Source organism: Coregonus clupeaformis, chromosome 20 (genome assembly GCF_020615455.1).
Source record: "Coregonus clupeaformis isolate EN_2021a chromosome 20, ASM2061545v1, whole genome shotgun sequence".
Taxonomy (NCBI): domain Eukaryota; kingdom Metazoa; phylum Chordata; class Actinopteri; order Salmoniformes; family Salmonidae; genus Coregonus; species Coregonus clupeaformis.
In genome coordinates, this window is record NC_059211.1 from 63,589,604 (window position 1) to 63,609,119 (window position 19,516).

General features: G+C 47.0%; 1 protein-coding gene across 1 annotated transcript; it reads right to left on the minus strand.

The window, feature by feature from the left end:
• Positions 1-300: 300 nt before the first annotated feature.
• On the minus strand, positions 301-17,886 carry misp3 (MISP family member 3). Its single transcript, XM_045205864.1, has 4 exons — positions 17,777-17,886; positions 11,111-14,082; positions 10,073-10,146; positions 301-2,071 (listed from the first exon to the last, which is right to left on the minus strand). Exons 2-4 carry the CDS (start codon positions 13,983-13,985, stop codon positions 1,973-1,975), a joined length of 3,048 nt encoding a protein of 1,015 aa, XP_045061799.1. The 5' UTR covers positions 13,986-14,082; positions 17,777-17,886; the 3' UTR covers positions 301-1,972.
• Between the last annotated feature and the right edge of the window lie 1,630 nt (positions 17,887-19,516).

The following is a 19,516-nucleotide window of genomic DNA, read 5'->3' on the forward strand; positions in this document are numbered from 1 at the left end:
TAATGGTATGGGAATAATAATGCATTTTATTTTGTAAAGTGGTTTCTTGCATCAAACAACACAACAACATTTTCACTCACCTCCTTGTCTGAAGGACAAGTGGATAAACAGGTTAATGTCAAGCCCTGCATGTTTTTTCCCAAAGTCTCATGGAATGTAGGCCTACATTGAACACAACACATTTGCTGCTACTGTAGGCTGAATGATAGAACAGCTATTTCCATGTTAAAATGTTATGGGATGTATTTTCTCCGTTGTTTTTGATGGTAGGCCACTCTGGTAGGCTTACATTACAATCAAATAGCCACAGTAGCCTACTTGGCCTCTGTTAAAACTGTAACTTAAAGCGGGTACAGCCTCAGTTTTCACAGTAAATGCGCGCTGGAAGTTGTACAGAATTTTCACAACTTTCAAGTTTGCGCTCAGCAGACCTGAAATGTGCCCAGTGCCTACATCTTTTGAGGGAACATTGCTCTCCTACTTAACAACCATCTTAACACACTGGGTTCGACTTGACAGGCAGTTCACAAACCACTCCAACAACACCAAGTTTGTGGGTTCAATTCCCACAGGGACCATTAGGGCCATAATATGTTTCCTGAATCACATGACCTGACCAGAGGAAAAACTCTTTGCCCTAATTATTAGGGCTGCAGTGACCAGGGTGTAGAGTTTTTCCTGGTTGGCGTGTAGTCAGGAAAACTGCTGAAACTAATCCTCACACAACCAGTCGCCATGGTGACAAATGTTCTAGCTAGCTCAATCATTGTTCGACACAACAACCTAAAAAGGGCAAGGTACATGTCATTGGTTAGGCGTTTTAACTTGAAACAAAACTTTACGAAGCCACACCATTGATGTCATTGTCACTATGCTGTCATTCATTGATTGAGTGTATTACATGTGGACGCCCTATGCCAGTGTCAGCCCAGCCCTAAGGCTGTATAAACTGGGCAAGGCTCACCAGTTATCCTCTGACAATGGGTGATCCACCCTGCAGATACAACAGCTCCTCAAGTCACTACTACTGTCTACCTAATCATTCTTCCTTGAAGGTGTGTTTTAGTAGCAATCAGACACAAACATGAAAGCAGAAAGACACTGGGTTTATATGTATGTATTTGTTCATCTTGACTAATTTATGGAAATCAGAGAGATACTGTATGTGCCAAAAATCATCAAAAATAATATTGCATAAAAACACTGTACATCTCTGTGGAATGATTATGTTAGAATGGTATCATATATTAGATTTCGTTGTATTTACTATATTGACTGACTTGATTTGTAGTAGCTGACAATGTAGATTACATTTGTTAATCACTTATTAAATACACATAATTATATCATAATGTCAACTTACATACTGTAGAAACGGCTTATCTATAGTAAATAGAAACTACGGGGAAGGAAATACTCTCCCAAAATAGATTTGTCACAAAATGTGCATTATATACATTTACATATAAATCCGTGCTGGGACATGGGCTCAAGAAACAATACAACTTAACCCATTTCAACCTCCTTCAACTTCAGCCTCCTTCCTTCAAACCTCACAAAAATCATACTGTAGAGAATCAGCCAGTCTCTTCTGGTAAAAACATCTTCCAATGAGCATCCATTGGTTCCAATCTCTCCCACTACATTCCAAAGCTCCAATTTACAGTTCAGTTCCAAAGTTCTGATTTGACATTCAAATGGTTCCATACTCCAACCGTCCAGAGTTCCAACCACCAAAACCTCTGTTTCTCCACTGCATTTTCAGATGTTCTACTTCCCTGGTTGTCTGTTTCTAATTCTTCATTCCAATGATCTGGTTTCTTCCCATCCATCCCCTGGGCTTTCAGCAGTAGATCAGGGCCCGTATTCATAAACCGTCTCAGAGTAGGAGTACTGATCTAGGATCAGGTTCCCCCGTCTATGTAATCTTATTAATTATGATCTAAAAGGACAAACTGACCCAAGGCCTGTCTTAGTCCTCCTCCTCCCCATGGCCGTTCATGATCTGGCCGGTCTCCCAGCGCTGCAGGAGAGGAGTCTTCTGTCTGGGGGTCCGCGGGCTCTGGAGGCCCTGGAAAGAAGAGAAGGTGAGAAAGAGAGGGAGAAGAAAGAGAGGGAGAGGGAGACAAGTGTGTGTGAGAGAGAGAGTTAAAAGAGATAATAAGAAGAGAGAAATATGAGAGAAGTGGACAGCGAGAAAGAGAGTAGAAAGATGGGAGAGAAGGGGACATTGAGAGAGAGAAATAAGTTATAGAAATAGTTATAATAGAGAGTAGAGAGAGTTATAATAGAGAGTAGAGAGAGTTATAGAGAGTAGAGAGTAGAGGGAGTTATAATAGAGAGTAGAGGGAGTTATAATAGAGAGTAGAGGGAATTATAATAGAGAGTAGAGGGAGTTATAATAGAGAGAAGAGAGAGTTATAATAGAGAGTAGAGGGAGTTATAATAGAGAGTAGATGGAGTTATAATAGAGAGTAGAGAGAGTTATAATAGAGAGTAGAAAGAGTTATAATAGAGAGTAGAGAGAGTTATAATAGAGAGTAGAGAGAGTTATAATAGAGAGTAGAGAGTTATAATAGAGAGTAGAGAGTAGAGGGAGTTATAATAGAGAGTAGAGAGTTATAATAGAGAGTAGAGAGAGTTATAATAGAGAGTAGAGGGAGTTATAATAGAGAGTAGAGAGAGTTATAATAGAGAGTAGAGAGAGTTATAATAGAGAGTAGAGAGAGTTATAATAGAGAGTAGAGAGAGTTATAATAGAGAGTAGAGAGTAGAGGGAGTTATAATAGAGAGTAGAGGGAGTTATAATAGAGAGTAGAGGGAGTTATAATAGAGAGTAGAGGGAGTTATAATAGAGAGTAGAGAGAGTTATAATAGAGAGTAGAAAGAGTTATAATAGAGAGTAGAGAGAGTTATAATAGAGAGTAGAGAGAGTTATAATAGAGAGTAGAGAGTTATAATAGAGAGTAGAGAGTAGAGGGAGTTATAATAGAGAGTAGAGAGTTATAATAGAGAGTAGAGAGAGTTATAATAGAGAGTAGAGGGAGTTATAATAGAGAGTAGAGAGAGTTATAATAGAGAGTAGAGAGAGTTATAATAGAGAGTAGAGAGAGTTATAATAGAGAGTAGAGAGAGTTATAATAGAGAGTAGAGAGTAGAGGGAGTTATAATAGAGAGTAGAGGGAGTTATAATAGAGAGTAGAGGGAGTTATAATAGAGAGTAGAGGGAGTTATAATAGAGAGTAGAGGGAGTTATAATAGAGAGTAGAGAGAGTTATAATAGAGAGTAGAAAGAGTTATAATAGAGAGTAGAGGGAGTTATAATAGAGAGTAGAGAGAGTTATAATAGAGAGTAGAGGGAGTTATAATAGAGAGTAGAGAAGTTTGAAAAGAGGGGAAGATGAAAAAGGATGATTCGTTTTCGCCCCTAGAGGTCATCTCATGGATCAACATCGTTAGCACCGAGGTCATGTCAAATCAAATTTGTCACATGCTTTGTAAACAACAGGTGTAGACGAACAGTGAAATGCTTACTTACGGGTCCTTTTCCAACAATGCAGTTAAAGATTAAGATAAAAAATATCAAATGACAATAAAATAAAAATGTGAAGCTAATACGACCGTGATCCATAACCATGTTATGCTATTCTCAGCACACTGCTCTAAGTCGACAATCATCGCTATCTATCTCCCTCCATTCGTTATTATTGAATCTTTCTTATCAGTAGTCTGTGTAGATATACACTGTAGATTATGTAGCGGGCAGAGGCAGAGTGAACCCCTTTGATCATTGTCAGCACAAACTGATCTGGGACCAGGCTAAATGGACTGCATGGGGCTCAGGCTAGCTGTCAGACTGATTTACAATTATGGCTGATTTATAAAGCTGCAGTCAGTCAGCCGATGCTAATCTTGTAGTCGCTTTAACTTCAGAGAGATGATGTGTAACCCAAGTCTCGAACTCAGGAGGGACTCTTTCTTTCTTTCTTTCTCTCTCTCTCTCTCTCTTATCTTAATTTATAAACATACGGATGTGGTGTTATTAGCTCTGTGGGTTGAATTTGTTGAGAAAACAAAAACATTTTTCCCAGCGTGATCTGGTGCTATATCTGGCACCATACTGGGTTAAAGATTGAGTCTAATGTAGAGATAGTGTCCTGGTGCATATGTATGTGTCACGGTTCAGACGGACGACAAGAGGACCACAATTGCGTCACACCAGAAAGTTTATTTAAACTTAAGGGGAAAGGGATGTAGGGAGTGAGTGAAGGCTCCAGGGGTTATCCCGTCCGATGTGCTGGGTCTGTGCCTCCCCCCAGTGGCAGCGATGCGTCCGATGACGCCGGTGGTTGGTGGTCCAGAAGTCCTGGGGGGGGGGGGGAGGAAACACAGACACAACGGGGCGGAATGAAACCAGGCAGCAGTACAGTTCAAGGGCAATCCAAAATACGTAGTAGCAAGGCAGAAGGCTGGTCAGAGTTACCGGGATTGAAGAGTAGTCAGGAGTCGTAATGGCAGAAGCAGGTCTGGATCTCCTGAGGCAGAAGAGTATCCAAAAACCAGGCAGGTCCGGGGTCACAAAACCAGGGTGAGCCAGAAGCGCGAGCAAACAGGTTCCGGGTGTGAGCTTTGCAGACGATCTGACACCGGAGAGCTGAAAGACAGGGCCTTAAATACTGGGAGAGGTTAGTGGGTAATGCAGCGCAGCTGGCAGAGTAATTAGAGCCGAGCAGAGCAGGGACAGGTGGAGCTAGTTAGGCTGAGTAGAGAGAGGGAGGTGAGCAGAGTGGAAGATAGTGGAAACCAATTAAGGTGGTAACCCGGTGGAGTGAGAGGGCTCATGACAGAACCCCCCCCCCAAGGGACGGCCCCAGAAGTCCCAAGAGCAACACCACGCCGGGCGGGAGGAGGGGAGCCGGAGGAGGGCTAGAACTCCTCCGAACGGTCCGAGTGAACGTCCTCCTCCTTGGAGGAAGCCGGAGGGCCGTGGTCGGGAGATGGGACAGGTCCCGAGACAGGATCAGGCACAGGACAGGAAGCCGAGCGGGCCGGACGGTTAGGGACCCCTCTGGGGCGGCCCCTACGGATTGCAGGTTGATCAGGATGCCGTTGGTGGAAAGCGGTGATGAGAGTCCTATCCACAATCCGACTAGCTGGCACCCAGGTCCTTTCCTCAGGTCCATAGCCCTCCCAGTCAATGAGGTACTGGAGACCCCTACCCCTCCGTCTGGACCGAAGCAGGCGGCGGACGGTGTAAACCAGACCACCATCGACGAGCCGTGGAGGAGGAGGACAAGGCGCAGCAGGGACCAGCGGACTCCTGGGCCCAGGCAGGGGCTGCAGCAATCCGGCTGGGGGCTGGCAGGACGACTTGTGTTGGTTGCAGATGGGGCAGGCTTGGACGAATTCCCGTACATCCTTCCTCAGAGAGGGCCACCAGAACCTCTGGGCGAGCCGGTTGTAAGTGCGGGTGGAGCCAGGGTGACAAGCTAGGCGGGAGTCATGTCCCCACTGAACGACCTGGGACCTCAGGTCTTCGGGGACAAAAAGGCGGTCAGCTGGGCAAGTGCTGGGACCTGGCTGGTTACGGAGAGCCTCCAGCACCTGTTCCTCAACAGCCCAGGTCCGAGCTGCAACGATGCAGGGACTTGGCAGAATCGACACAGGGTCCTTGGAGGGGTCAGGAGCGGAGTTAGTAGGTACTGGCCGAGGGGGTAGTGCGGCGGCAAGCAGGCAGGTTCGGTGGCAGTCCTCTCCCCACTCCCTGATCACCCCGGTCACCCAGTCGAGCTGAGGGTTGTGCCGGGCGGAGCCATGGGTAACCCAGGATGAGGGGTTGGCCTGGAGAGGGGAGCAGGTGAAACTGGATAGTTTCTTGATGGTTTCCGGACAGACCCATCGAGACCGGGGCCGTGACATGAGTGACCGATCCGAGTAAGTGTCCGTCCAGTGCCCGGGCAGGAATAGGAGGTGTCAAACGGAGGTTCTCCAGTCCCAGTTGGCGTGCCAGCTTGATGTCCATTATGTTGGCTTCGGGCGCCAGAATCCACCAGAGCAGCCAGGGTGTGAGTTGAGTCAGGGAGGCGGAGGTGAACTTGCAGCAGGGGTTTGCGGTCGGAGGACTGGATGGTCATTGAACTCAACCGGACTCCCCCTATGCCCGGTGAGCTTCGGCCCTTTAAAGGGCAGGTTCCCACACGATGTCCATCACCTCCACAATAGAGGCAGAGGTTTGAGGTGAAGCGTCGCTGGCGCTCTGCAGGAGTGAGAGAGGCTCGCCCAATCTCCATAGGCTCAGACTGATCAAGCTGACCTGGGTGAGTGGCAGTAGATGACAGGAGCCCAGTCGGATCTCTCCGAATGCCGGTAGTAGGTGGACCTTGGCGCCCCCTCTCACGACGACGGGTCTGTATCCCTCTGTCGATCCTGACAGTCAGTGCGATGGCTTCATCAAGAGTGGAAGGCAGTTCATGGGAGACCAACTCGTCCTTGATATAGTCAGCCAAACTATGGAAGAACGCGTCCACCAACGATGGTGTGTTCCAAGAACTTCGTCTAGCCAGGGTTCGGAAGTCGATGGAATGGTCTGCGACTGTACGTCTGCCTTGTCGAATACTGAACAGTTCACGAGACGCCTCTGCGGTGGGGGAATCCAGGTCAAACACCTTCAGCATCTCCTCAGCAAACAGGTCGAAGGTTGCACATGCGGGGGTTTGACGTTCGAACTCTGCTGTTCCCCAGAGTCGAGCTCGGCCCGTCAGGTGAGTGATGGCATACCCAACTCTAGCCCCCTCCGTGGCGAAGGTCCTTGGCTGCAAGGAGAACTGAAGTCGGCAGCTAGTCAGGAATGGCCGGACCTGGGTAGAATCGCCGTTGAACCGCTCGGGGTTTCCAATCTTGGGTTCCGGAGCAGCGGCTGCAATGACCGGGGCAGGTAACTCGGGGGCAGGGCTGGTGGGCAGACTGGCTGGGGTCAGGTTGGTGAGGAGTTGAATGATCATGGCGAGTTGTTGTTGCTGCTGCTGGGACTGCTGCTGGTGCTGCTGGACCTGCTGATGCTGTTGGTGGCCGACCTGAAGCAGAGAGGAGATGACGCCGCTCATGCGGCCTAGCTCTCTCTCAATGTGTTCCAGGCGTAGCATGGCGGTGGGTTGCTCAGGCTCTTCGGTTTCCATGTCGGGGGAAGTGTGCGCTGGGTCCATGATGGTCAGATCGTACTGTCACGGTTCAGACGGACGACAAGAGGACCACAATTGCGTCACACCAGAAAGTTTATTTAAACTTAAGGGGAAAGGGATGTAGGGAGTGAGTGAAGGCTCCAGGGGTTATCCCGTCCGATGTGCTGGGTCTGTGCCTCCCCCCAGTGGCAGCGATGCGTCCGATGACGCCGGTGGTTGGTGGTCCAGAAGTCCTGGGGGGAGGAAACACAGACACAACGGGGCGGAATGAAACCAGGCAGCAGTACAGTTCAAGGGCAATCCAAAATACGTAGTAGCAAGGCAGAAGGCTGGTCAGAGTTACCGGGATTGAAGAGTAGTCAGGAGTCGTAATGGCAGAAGCAGGTCTGGATCTCCTGAGGCAGAAGAGTATCCAAAAACCAGGCAGGTCCGGGGGTCACAAAACCAGGGTGAGCCAGAAGCGCGAGCAAACAGGTTCCGGGTGTGAGCTTTGCAGACGATCTGACACCGGAGAGCTGAAAGACAGGGCCTTAAATACTGGGAGAGGTTAGTGGGTAATGCAGCGCAGCTGGCAGAGTAATTAGAGCCGAGCAGAGCAGGGACAGGTGGAGCTAGTTAGGCTGAGTAGAGAGAGGGAGGTGAGCAGAGTGGAAGATAGTGGAAACCAATTAAGGTGGTAACCCGGTGGAGTGAGAGGGCTCATGACAGTATGGAGTGGACATGGTTGTTTGGGTATGTTATGGTTTCCACTACACTCTTAGAAAAAAAGGTGCTATCAAGAACCCAAATAGGTTCTTCAGCTGTCCCCAAAGGAGAACCCTTTGAAGAACCCTTTTTGGTTCCAGGTAGAACACCTTTGATTCCACAAAGGGTTCTAAAGTGCCTTGCAAAAGTATTCATCCGTTTTTCCTATTTTGTTGCATTACAACCTGTAATTTAAATTGATTTTTATTTGGATTTCATGTAATAGTCCAAATTGGTGAAGTGAAATGAAAAAAAGAACTTGTTTCAAAAAATTCCCAAAAATAAATAACGGAAAAGTGGTGCGTGCATATGTATTCACCCCCTTTGCTATGAAGCCCCTAAATAAGATCTGGTGCAACCAATTACCTTCAGAATTCACATAATTAGTTAAATAAAGTCCACCTGTGTGCAATCTAAGTGTCACATGATCTGTCACATGATCTCAGTATATATACACCTGTTCTGAAAGGCCCCAGAGTCTGCAACACCACTAAGCAAGGGGCACCACCAAGCAAGCGGCACCATGAAGACCAAGGAGCTCTCCAAACAGGTAATGGACAAAGTTGTGAATAAGTACAGATCAGGGTTGGGTTATAAAAAAATATCAGAAACTTTGAACATCCCATGGAGCACCATTAAATCCATTATAAAAAAATGGAAAGAATATGGCACCACAACAAACCTGCCAAGAGAGGGCCACCCACCAAAACTCACGGACCAGGCAAGAGAGGCAACAAAGAGACCAAAGATAACCCTGAAGGAGCTGCAAAGCTCCACAGCGGAGATTGGAGTATCTGTCCATAGGACCACTTTAAGCCGTACACTCCACAGAGCTGGGCTTTATGAAAGAGTGGCCAGAAAAAAGCCATTGCTTAAAGAAAAAAATAAGCAAACACGTTTGGTGTTCGCCAAAAGGCATGTGGGAGACTCCCCAAACATATGGAAGAAGGTACTCTGGTCAGATGAGCTTTTTGGCCATCAAGGAAAACGCTATATCTGGCGCAAACCCAACACCTCTCATCACCCCGAGAACACCATCCCCACAGTGAAGCATGGTGGTGGCAGCGTCATGCTGTGGGGATGTTTTTCATCGGCAGGGACTGGGAAACTGGTCAGAATTGAAGGAATGATGGATGGCACTAAATACAGGGAAATTCTTGAGGGAAACCTGTTTCAGTCTTCCAGAGATTTCAGACTGGGACAGAGGTTCACCTTCCAGCAGGACAATGACCCTAAGCATACTGCTAAAGCAACACTGGAGTGGTTTAAGGGGAAACATTTAAATGTCTTGGAATGGCCTAGTCAAAGCCCAGACCTCAATCCAATTGAGAATCTGTGGTATGACTTAAAGATTGCTGTACACCAGCGGAACCCATCCAACTTGAAGGAGCTGGAGCAGTTTTGCCTTGAAGAATGGGCAAAAATCCCAGTGGCTAGATGTGCCAAGCTTATAGAGACATACTTGCTGCAAAAGGTGGCTCTACAAAGTATTGACTTTGGGGGTGAATAGTTATGCACGCTCAAGTTCAATTTTTTTGTCTTATTTCTTGTTTGTTTCACAATCTTCAAAGTGGTAGGAATGTGTAAATCAAATGATACAAACCCCCCAAAAAATCCATTTTAATTCCAGGTTGTAAAGCAACAAAAAGGAAAAATGGCAAGGGGTGAATACTTTCGCAAGCCACTGTACATGGAACACAAAAAGGGTTCTCCTTTGGGGACAGCTGAATAGCCCTTTTGGAACCCTTTTTTCTAAGAGTGTAGATAGCACAGCCAAAAAGTAAAAATCATTAAAACAAAAATGTAATTTTTTAATTAATTTAAGGTTAGGCATAAGGTTAGCAGTGTGGTTAAAGTTAGGGGTAAGGTTGGGGTTAGGTTTAAAATAAAATTTTAAGAAGAAATAGGCAGGGTTTACGACTTTGTGGCTGTGGTAACTAGTGACGACCGTATGTTAGGGCTAGGTGTTTTTACTGACCGTGTGACTTAACCAGGAAATAAACTTTGAGCACCCTGTGTTTTTTTCTATGCACATGACATAAACTAAGAGCGCTAGTCAAAGCTTATGATTAAGCCCCAACGTTTTACCTGCTCAGGAAAACTCCTGGGCCTATATAGATTATGTTTGGTGAGGGAAGGATATAACATACCTCTGACTGGCTATCCGGACACTCATCTGTCTGGGGTGGAGGCCACATGCCCAGCTTCCCAAGAGACTGTCGTGCTGGAGAGAGAGGGAGAAAGCAAGTGAGAGAGAGAGAGGAATTTATAGTTACATAATGATCTATGATTTCTCAGATACGGAGTCACAGTGGACTCTGTTCTATTGGCATACCCTAACCCTGGCATCCCTCTATACAGTACTGTACCCAGATGAGCCAGGCCTGTCCTTGTCTGTTTGGCAGCTACTGTCGGCCTACCGCTGACAACATACACAATACGCCCAGTTTGCCTTGGCATAGCACATCGGAATAATACTGGTACTAATTATTACTATGATAACAGCTTTAAATGAAAAGCATTTTTCATACTGGTCACATCACTAAGCACTTTGAAGGATTTCCAAGGGTGATTTACGCCCTGAAATGTATAACCATTAGATTGTATTAGTTATTTACATATTAATTTATGTTAAACATCCCTTAGTGTTTACTAACTCCCAGAATACAAAGTTGCCTCACAAGCATATATTATAGGCTTCCAACTCATCTTGGAAAATATTTTCTAAAGCACTTATTTTTTTGCTGACACAATGAAGGGTCAAGACATGAGTCAGTGTTTTTCACTTTTATATATTTTCACTCACTTTTGATCCGGCAGTTAATTCTACAAAAGATCCCAACTTTAGTTCAGTCAGTTACCCTGTAGTGTATCATTCAGCCTGTTGCCAAGGGTTGCGTCGCAAATGGCACCCACCCTATTCCGTGTACTACTTTGGCACCCTATTCCCTGGTCAAAAGTAGTGCACTATTTAGGGAATAGGGTACCATTTGGGATGCATTCAAAGTCTGTGATCTCTGGAGCAGAACTATTGATGACAGTGAGAATGTTGTATTAGATGTTTGAGGATGTAGCAGTAGCTGACGCAATATCCTCACTGAACTATTACGTAGTATTTTCATCATCTCTCCTGATGCAAAAGCACACACACACAGAAAAAATTAAACACACACACACTATACACTAACCTGTTGGTGTTGCTGAGGCTGTCCGCAATGAGGGGGTCACAGATAGTTCAGGGGTCGCCAGTCCATTCTGTAGTAATAGAGGTGGAGGAGGAGAGGTGTGACTCTGTACCTCTCTACTGGCAGGCCTCCCCCCTCCTCCTCCCCCATACAGACTGCTCCTCTGCCTCCGCAGCTCCTTCTCTCTTTCCCTGGCTTCCCGGATATCCTGCTCCACCTTGTCCTGAGACACCGATGAGGAGCGCAGCTTGAAGAAGGGGTTCTCCTTGGGAAGCTCCTCTTCCTCCTCCTCTTCCTCCTCCTGCTCCATCCTCCCTCCATCCTCATCCCTCCAAAAAACCCTTCTCTCCTCTCCGCTGAGTGCACTGGTTGAGGAGTATATAGAAGCAGAGTCGACCACGGTGAGGCCCTGGGTCTCGGTGAGCGTGCCAGTGCTGTGGGAGTGCCTGAGGGGCTTGGAGGCATGGTGGAGGTGGGCCGGGGCGGGGAGAACCAGGTGGTGGTGGTTTTCCAGGATGATGATCTGGCCCCCGCTGCTCTCGGAAAGAGTGGGGCCCCGAGGGACAGGGGCCCCATGAGGGATGTAGGTGATGCCTCTGGGTGTTCCAGAGGGGCTCTGGTTCTGGGTCTGGGACATCAGCTCCAGGCTGTGTCTTCTCTCCCCAAATGAGCCTCCGACAACGGACACAGACAAAGCATCGTCCCCCTGGATCTCCAGGGTGGAGAGGTCACACGCCGACACCCAGGAAGATGCCTTGCTCTGGGACAACATCATCGAGGACGTCTCCATGGGCTCCTGGAAAGCTTCGAATAACTTCTTCCTTTCCTTGAGCTGGCGTACTGTCCCCTTGTCATAGGAACCTCTAACTTTCCCTTGTTGAACCAGGACCTGTTCCCTCTGGGTCTCTACACTGATCTCCTTCTGCATCTTCTTCCCCGCAAACTGACGGTCCTTCCCCCCCTGGCTCTTGTCCGATTTGGAAGGCAGGGTCTGGGTCAAGATTGACTTCCTTAGGGGGATGTCCACATATTCCTGGGTGGGTGGCTTGTTGTGGAGGCCCCTGGATCTCCTGAGGGACTGTTCACGCTGCACTGCCCGACGGATCTCTCTCTCGATGGGGGTCTCGTCGGCCGGAGGCGAGGTGAGGGTGGGGGGGCTGTCGGGGGTGGTTTGGAGTTCCACGGTACTACCAGGGGAGAAGTCGGCAGATACACCGCTGTCACTCTGGCTGTCATCGAACAAGTCTCCTCCCAACTTCATCTTGGAAGCTTTCCTGTGACTGTCTCTCGACTTCAACAACCCAGGGTTTGTCCTCTCTTCTTCTCTCCGTTTCTCTTTTTGTACTCTCTCTGAACCCTGCTCTGCACCTTGCTTTTCTTTCTCTTTTCTCTTCCTGTCTGCCTCGCCCGCTGCGCCAAGTCCACTCGCTCTCTGCCCTCTCTCTCCACCGGTTTGCCTGTTGTCTCCCTCCCTCTTTCCCTCCTCCCTCTCTCCACCCGCCTGCTCTTTCACTACAACACAGCCAGAGCCAAGGAGACCTGCCTTGACCTGATTAGCTGGCTCCTTGGTGACCGTCGCCAGGGGCGGAGCCGGAGTTGCTCCCTTGAACACCTGTTGTGCTGCCACTTCCTGGTTACTATGATGCGTCAGGGCAGCAGTGACATTTTGTAACAACTGCTCTCCCTGCTGTTTATCTGGTGTAACTACACCCTGGGGCTGGGCCAGGTCTACTAGGAGGCTACAAGAGGACGATCTAGAGGATGTGGATTGCTCAGGCTGGGGGGGTTTGCTGCTGGTACTGTCCAGCCTAACCCACTGCCTCCGGGCTGAGCTGATGTCTAAAGGCTTGGAGTCAACACTCTGGTTCTTTTTTCCATCACGGGCAATAGCTGATTCAAGGTCTTCTGGGGACTCATTAGAGAATATGTCATCGGAACTCTCTCTTTTTAGAGGAGAGTGGGTGGTAGCGCTAGTTTCAGTAGCCTTCATAGTATCATGGTCGATATTGTCTGACATTGTCTTCTCTCTGTTACTACTGATTCGGGCCTCACTAGCCTCTTGCTTGTCAGCTACCTCCACTGATGGGGTACTTCTGCTAGTTTCAACAGGACCTCCTTCTACAGAAGCCTGTTCTGTAGCACACACGGTCTCTGACAGCCCCTGATCAAGTTTATTACTAGTTGGACACTCTGTGTTCAACTCCAACTGCACAGCGCCATTTTCCATCATCTCAGCAGACTGAGATTCCTCTACTTTGTCTTCCTTGGCACCATCTTCCTCTTTGTCTTCCTCCACAATGTCATCAAGGTGAGATCTCGGGGGCCACTCCTGGCTACCCTGGCTGTCAGATGACGACATTTCCTCCTCTACAGGGTCAGAGATCATCTCCACCTTACCATCACTGATACAGTCAATGGTCTTCTTTTCTTCTTCTTCCTCCTCCTCCAATGGATATTGCTGGGTCTCTGTCTCTGGAGCGCCCTCTGCAGGTGAGGCTTGGTCAGTGCAGTGAAGAGGCGATAGAAAAGCAACAGCATCACCCTCCTGGTTTCTATTACCAGGCACCTGATTTACCCCAGAAAGTGCCATCTGCTCCATTTTAGGAACCACTTCTGCCATTTTGTTTGTTGAGTCTGTAAGGTTCTCACTTGATGGAGACACTTGAGGTCTAGGCTCTGGAGCATCTGGAGATTCCGACCCCAGGTCTTCTGACTCTACTCTGGGTGCCTGTTTGACCAGCGGATGAGGAGGAGGGGTAGTGTCCTGGGCCAGAGTGGGGTCCATTTCACCCTCCTCTGTCCCCCAAACCTCGCTGGCCCACTCGTCCAATGAGTCGGCTGATCTCCGCCGGTTGGCCACCGGCTCCATTGTTGCCATGATGAGACGGGTAGATTGCCAATTGGCTGGCTCTGTTGACCTGAAATAGCAGTCTGGACTAGAACAGTTTGTAACGGTCAGCCTTCAGCAGGTCGGTCTGGGAAAAAGAGGACAGAGAGGAAAACGAACGATTAGCGGCGCTGAACAAAAAACAAACCTGGCGTGGCAACCCATTTTCAGATCCATTTTACAAACACATGCAGTATAATATTGTTGTATTATGTCATTCATACTGTATTCCCATACTTCTTACTGTTTGACACACCATTCACTCTGTGTTGTAAAGCTAAATGGTTTATAAACCTGTTATAATGCTAACCAATTGTTGTTGTTCATGCCTTGCAGAATGGTTATGGCATTTTATTGCATTGTTAGGCTTTGGCAATGAGGTGAGAATTTCTACTACACACACGATTCTCCTCCTCTGCAGTAGCCTGACGACTCAAAACTGAATTCTTCCGCTGCTTTATAGTTCGCTACATACTTCATTGAGGAGAAGAAACGTTCATGGGTGTGGCGTTTGCTTGGAGCAATGTAGTTGGGTAGCCAGGCAACCTCTGCAGTGCAACATGTAAAGTTTTCTGCTGAGTGGCTCAATCTTTAATGAGCTTAACCACCTCAGAGCAAGAGGCTCAGTAACACTCTCTCTCACACATGCAAGTGTTGTACACCAGTTAAGCGAGCAGAACAATTGGTCTGTACTTTGTCCTCATTATTGTCATGGCATCCTGGCCATAGGGACAGCCCAACCTCTCACTCTCTCCCTTTCAAAGAACTTTAATAGGTTCATTCACACTCCAAAACAGTCTCACTTTCCAATTTATCACTCAAGCCCCAAAACCACTATTCCAAACTTTTTCTCCCCATCCTTACTCTCATCCATTTTCTCACTGTCACACTTTCTCTCTCTCACGGTCACACTTTCTCTCTAGCTATCTCATTTACCCCCCTTCTTTCTCACAGTCACACTTTTTCCCTCCCTCCCTTGCCCAAATCCTCCCCATTCTCTCTCTGCCTGGTTGCTCAGCTCTCCAGTTTCTAGCACCAGACAGAAAAAAAAGATGCCGCATCCATCCCCCTTGCTTCCCCTCCCTGCTAAACCATTCACAGTGTGATTCACAGTGCAGTGGGTTTTAACACACACACTCACTCACTCACACACACAGTGCACTGGGTTTTGGCACGCGCTGTAAGGAATCATTAGCAGAGGAATGTGGGACAGAACAGAGAGGACTGGTGGTGAACCAATGGGATGAACAGTAGATCTGGGACAGTACGACAGCGTGCAGCGGTCCTGGCCTGGTATACTGCACATTACATTCAGAAAACAATGCCATGTCCTGTACATGATTACATTCACATAACAATGCCCTATTGGAGCGGACAAGCCTGGACACCTTCACTATGAATGGAGGAACATGGGGTGATTGGAGTCTAACTGGCCATAGGGGCCTGCCCTGCAGGCTATTCATTGGTGGGAAAATGCTGTGGATAGAGATATAATATCAAGATTGGACATGCTCCTTTTTCCAGATAAATTATATTGTGACAGACAAAGCTGTCCCCACTAACCATTACATTTCTATCTTTAAAGTAGATCATACTATTTACAACATATATTAATATTGGAGATGTGCAAAGCAACCACAAAGGTAGTGCACTTTGGGACGCAGCCTGACTTAGATTCCAACAGTTCATACATTTCCAATGTAACTGGGTGTTCCTCCACTTGAGAAAATAACAGGTCCTTGGGCTATGAAAGAGGAGGGACACACACACAACATGTTATCTTCAACTCGCCGCTTTGCACAGTTGCAGAGTGAGGAATGAGACACTGATTTCCCTTTTCAATATTTATAAACAAACAAACTCATTAGGATGAATCTTGGTCCAATAGCTTTGTTGTAATAAGAGTTACATTGTTGAACTATAGAGAATATACACTACATGACCAAATGTATGTTGGCAAATCATGGGTATTAATATGGAGTTGGTCCCCCCTTTGCTCCTATAACAGCCTCCACTCTTCTGGGAAGGCTTTCCACTAGATGTTGGAACATTGCTGTGGGGACTTGCTTCCATTCCGCCACAAGAGCATTAGTGAGGTCGGGCACTGATGTTGGGCGATTAGGCCTGGCTCGCAGTCGCCGTTCCAATTAATCCCAACGATGGGGTTGAGGTCAGGGCTCTGTGCAGGCCAGTCAAGTTCTTCCACAACAATCTCGACAAACCATTTCTGTATAGACATTGCTTTGCGCAAAAGGGCATTGTCATGCTGAAACACGAAAGGGCCTTCCCCAAACTCTTGCCACAATGTTGGAAGCACATAATTGTCTAGAATATAAATTGTATGCTGTAGCATTAAGATTTCCCTTGACTGGAACTAAGGGGCCTAGCCTGAACCATGAAAAACAGCCCCAGACCATTATTCCTCCTCCACCAAACTTTACAGTTGGCACTATGCATTGGGGCAGGTAGCGTTCTCCTGGCATACGCCAAACTCAGATTCGTTCATTGGACTGCCAGATGGTGAAGCGTGATTCATCACTTCAGAGAACGCGTTTCCACTGCTCTAGAGTCCAATGGCGACGAGCTTTACACCACTCCAGCCGACGCTTGGCATTGCGCATGGTGATCTTAGGCTTGTGTGCAGCTGCTCAGCCATGGAAACCCATTTCATGAAGCTCCCAACGAACCGTTATTGTGCTGACGTTGCTTCCAGAGGCAGTTTGGAACTCGGTAGTGAGTATTGCAACCGAGGACAGATGATTCTTCCACGCTACGCGCTTCAGCACTCACCGGTCCCGTTCTGTGAGCTTGTGTGGCCTACCACTTTGCGGCTGAGCCGTTGTTGTGGTCCTCTGTAGCTCAGCTGGTAGAGCACGGCGCTTGTAACGCCAAGGTAGTGGGTTCGATCCCCGGGACCACCCATACACAAAAAATGTATGCACGCATGGCTGTAAGTCGCTGTGGATAAAAGCGTCTGCTAAATGGCTTATTATATTTATTTAGACGTTTCCACTTCACAATAACAGCGCTTACAGTTGACCGGGGCAGCTCTAGCAGGGCAGAAATGTGACGAACTGACAAGTTGGAAAGGTGGCATCCTATGACGGTGCCACGCTGAAAGCTCTTCAGTAAGGCCATTCTACTGCCAATGTTTGTCTATGGAAATTGCATGGCTGTGTGCTCGATTTTATACAACAGTCAGCAACGGGTGTGGCTGAAATAGCCAAATCCACTCATTTGAAGGGGTGTCCACATACTTTTGTATATATAGTGTATTTTACAGGGAACCCAAAGCTAACCTCCAATGGAACTGTCCCAGGATATTCCCATGTGCCGTGGGGTAATAGGGAGTTGAGAAAGATGTGGATTAGTGGGCTATAATATAATAGGCTTCTATTTCTCCTCATTAGCAACGAGGCTAAACTTTATCAAAGGAGCTTTAGGAAATGTGATCATCATTAAACATACATTTCCCAGAGGGGGTATTGCATATAAACCTCATATTTTATTTTATGGGTGGCAATTATTTTATATGGACATCTAGTGGTGTCTAAAATATGTTGTCCATATAATAAACGTTTAATAAAGACAATAAACCAACAGCACAGCATATTACAAAAGAGATCTGTAACAGGAATTTATAATCTGATAAACAAAGCTAAACTTCTCCACACAAGGACTACTACACTGTAACAATACAATGGCTACAGACAGTACATGGAACACACTGTGACATCCCTTTAAAGGAGCCCTTCAATACCTAATACGTTTATGGCACCTACCTGTTGATATGGTATCGTCTGTGCTGGTGACGATGCCACTGGACTGTAAAGTTTCTGATCTACAGCGGACCTTCTATTTTTTGTGGAATTTGGGACGTCAAGCCCAAAGGGACGTCATGTCTAATCAGAACCTAAAGTAAGACCAAGTACCCAATAGTTCTGAAAGTAGGTTAACCCCCCCGCGGCCCTGTCCATACTCACACCCACATTTCCCCCTTGATTGTGCACGCCCACATTTGCAGAAACACTCTCTCACTCACAAATTATGAATTGTTCACTGTTCCATCCAGTTTAATCTGAGAATGAACAGTATGAGCATTTTAATGCATGGACAAATGAGGTTATGCCAAATTATACAAAATTAATCCAATTACAAAACAACACTTTTCCTTCCCATTGTGTATAGAGTTTAGAATTTTGAGCGGCCCTAATGACGTCCCGACATTCCTGCTGGATCCCACAGTCTCTGTGAATTAGCTTAAGCTCTTGGACATTAACTCTGTGAACGCCAATACATCTGTTAAAGAAGCCAGAATTATATGACAAATCATGCATCTTTTTTCCCAAAATTCTATAGTACATCGAGAAACAGTAAACACAGAATTGTTGTATTACAAAACCGATGACAGAAAAAGTGTCTACATCTGTCTCACTACCCCCACTCTCTGATCATCGCTACTCTCTGATCATCACTACTCTCTCTGATCATCGCTACTCTCTCTGATCATCGCTACTCTCTCTGATCATCGCTACTCTCTCTGATCATCGCTACTCTCTCTGATCATCGCTACTCTCTCTGATCATCACTACTCTCTCTGATCACATTGATCCAGCTTCTTCTTCTATCCAGATTAGACGAAAGACATAATATCCACAGAGGGCTTTCCCAGGCTCCATCACCACTGGCAGAGGCAGCCCCAGGCACTCCACCTGTCGCATGTACTCATCCATCTCCTCTTCCTCCACCTCTCTCCCACCCTCCACCTTCCTCAGCAGTTACAGGTCCGTGGACTCCCTCCTCCTGGAGCTCACCTCCCAACATAAAAAAAGATATACTTTACTGTTGTACTTTTCTTTCTTACACTCACTCCCACACTTGTTTTTCTTCCTGGCACTGATTTAGCTGATAGACCAGGGGTATTCAACTCTTACCCTACGAGGTCCGGAGCCTGCTGGTTCTCTGTTCTACCTGATAATTAATTGCACCCACCTTATGTCCCAGGTCTAAATCAGTCCCTGATTGAAGGGGAACGATGAAAGAAAGCAGTGGCTTCGAGGTCCAGAGTTGAGTTTGAGTCTGATAGAGGCTACCCACTGGGCACACACTGGTTGAATCAATGTTGTTTCCACGTCATTTCAGTGAAATTACTCCCGTGCCCAGTGGGTATTTTGAAGAACGGTTCACTTGCAATGATTGTAATGCAGTATGTGGTTGTTTTGACCTACCTGACCTTAAGCTGAGTAGCCTACACCAGTGTTTCTCAACTCCAGTCCTAATTGACCCCCAACACATTCTTGTAGCCCTGGGCAAACACACCTGATTCAACTTGTCAAGGCCTTGATGATTAGTTGACTAGTAGAATCAGGTGTGTTTGTGTGGGTCTACAACAGAAATGTGTACTGTTGGGGGTACACCAGGACCAGAGTTGAAAAACAGTGGAATACCCCCTAACAGTAAATTGTTCTGGATAAGAGTGTCTGCTAAATGGCTCAAATGTACAATTATATAAATGACACACT

Bases quoted from the DNA above. Each gene is read 5' to 3' on its own strand.
- misp3 (XM_045205864.1), bottom strand. From the start codon at position 13,985: ATGGCAACAATGGAGCCGGTGGCCAACCGGCGGAGATCAGCCGACTCA. The intron at 10,147-11,110 runs GTTAGTGTATAG...CTCTCTCTCCAG, and splicing joins AGCCTCAGCAACACCAACAG to CACGACAGTCTCTTGGGAAG. The intron at 2,072-10,072 runs GTATGTTATATC...TCTTCTTTCCAG, and splicing joins GTCCGGATAGCCAGTCAGAG to GGCCTCCAGAGCCCGCGGAC.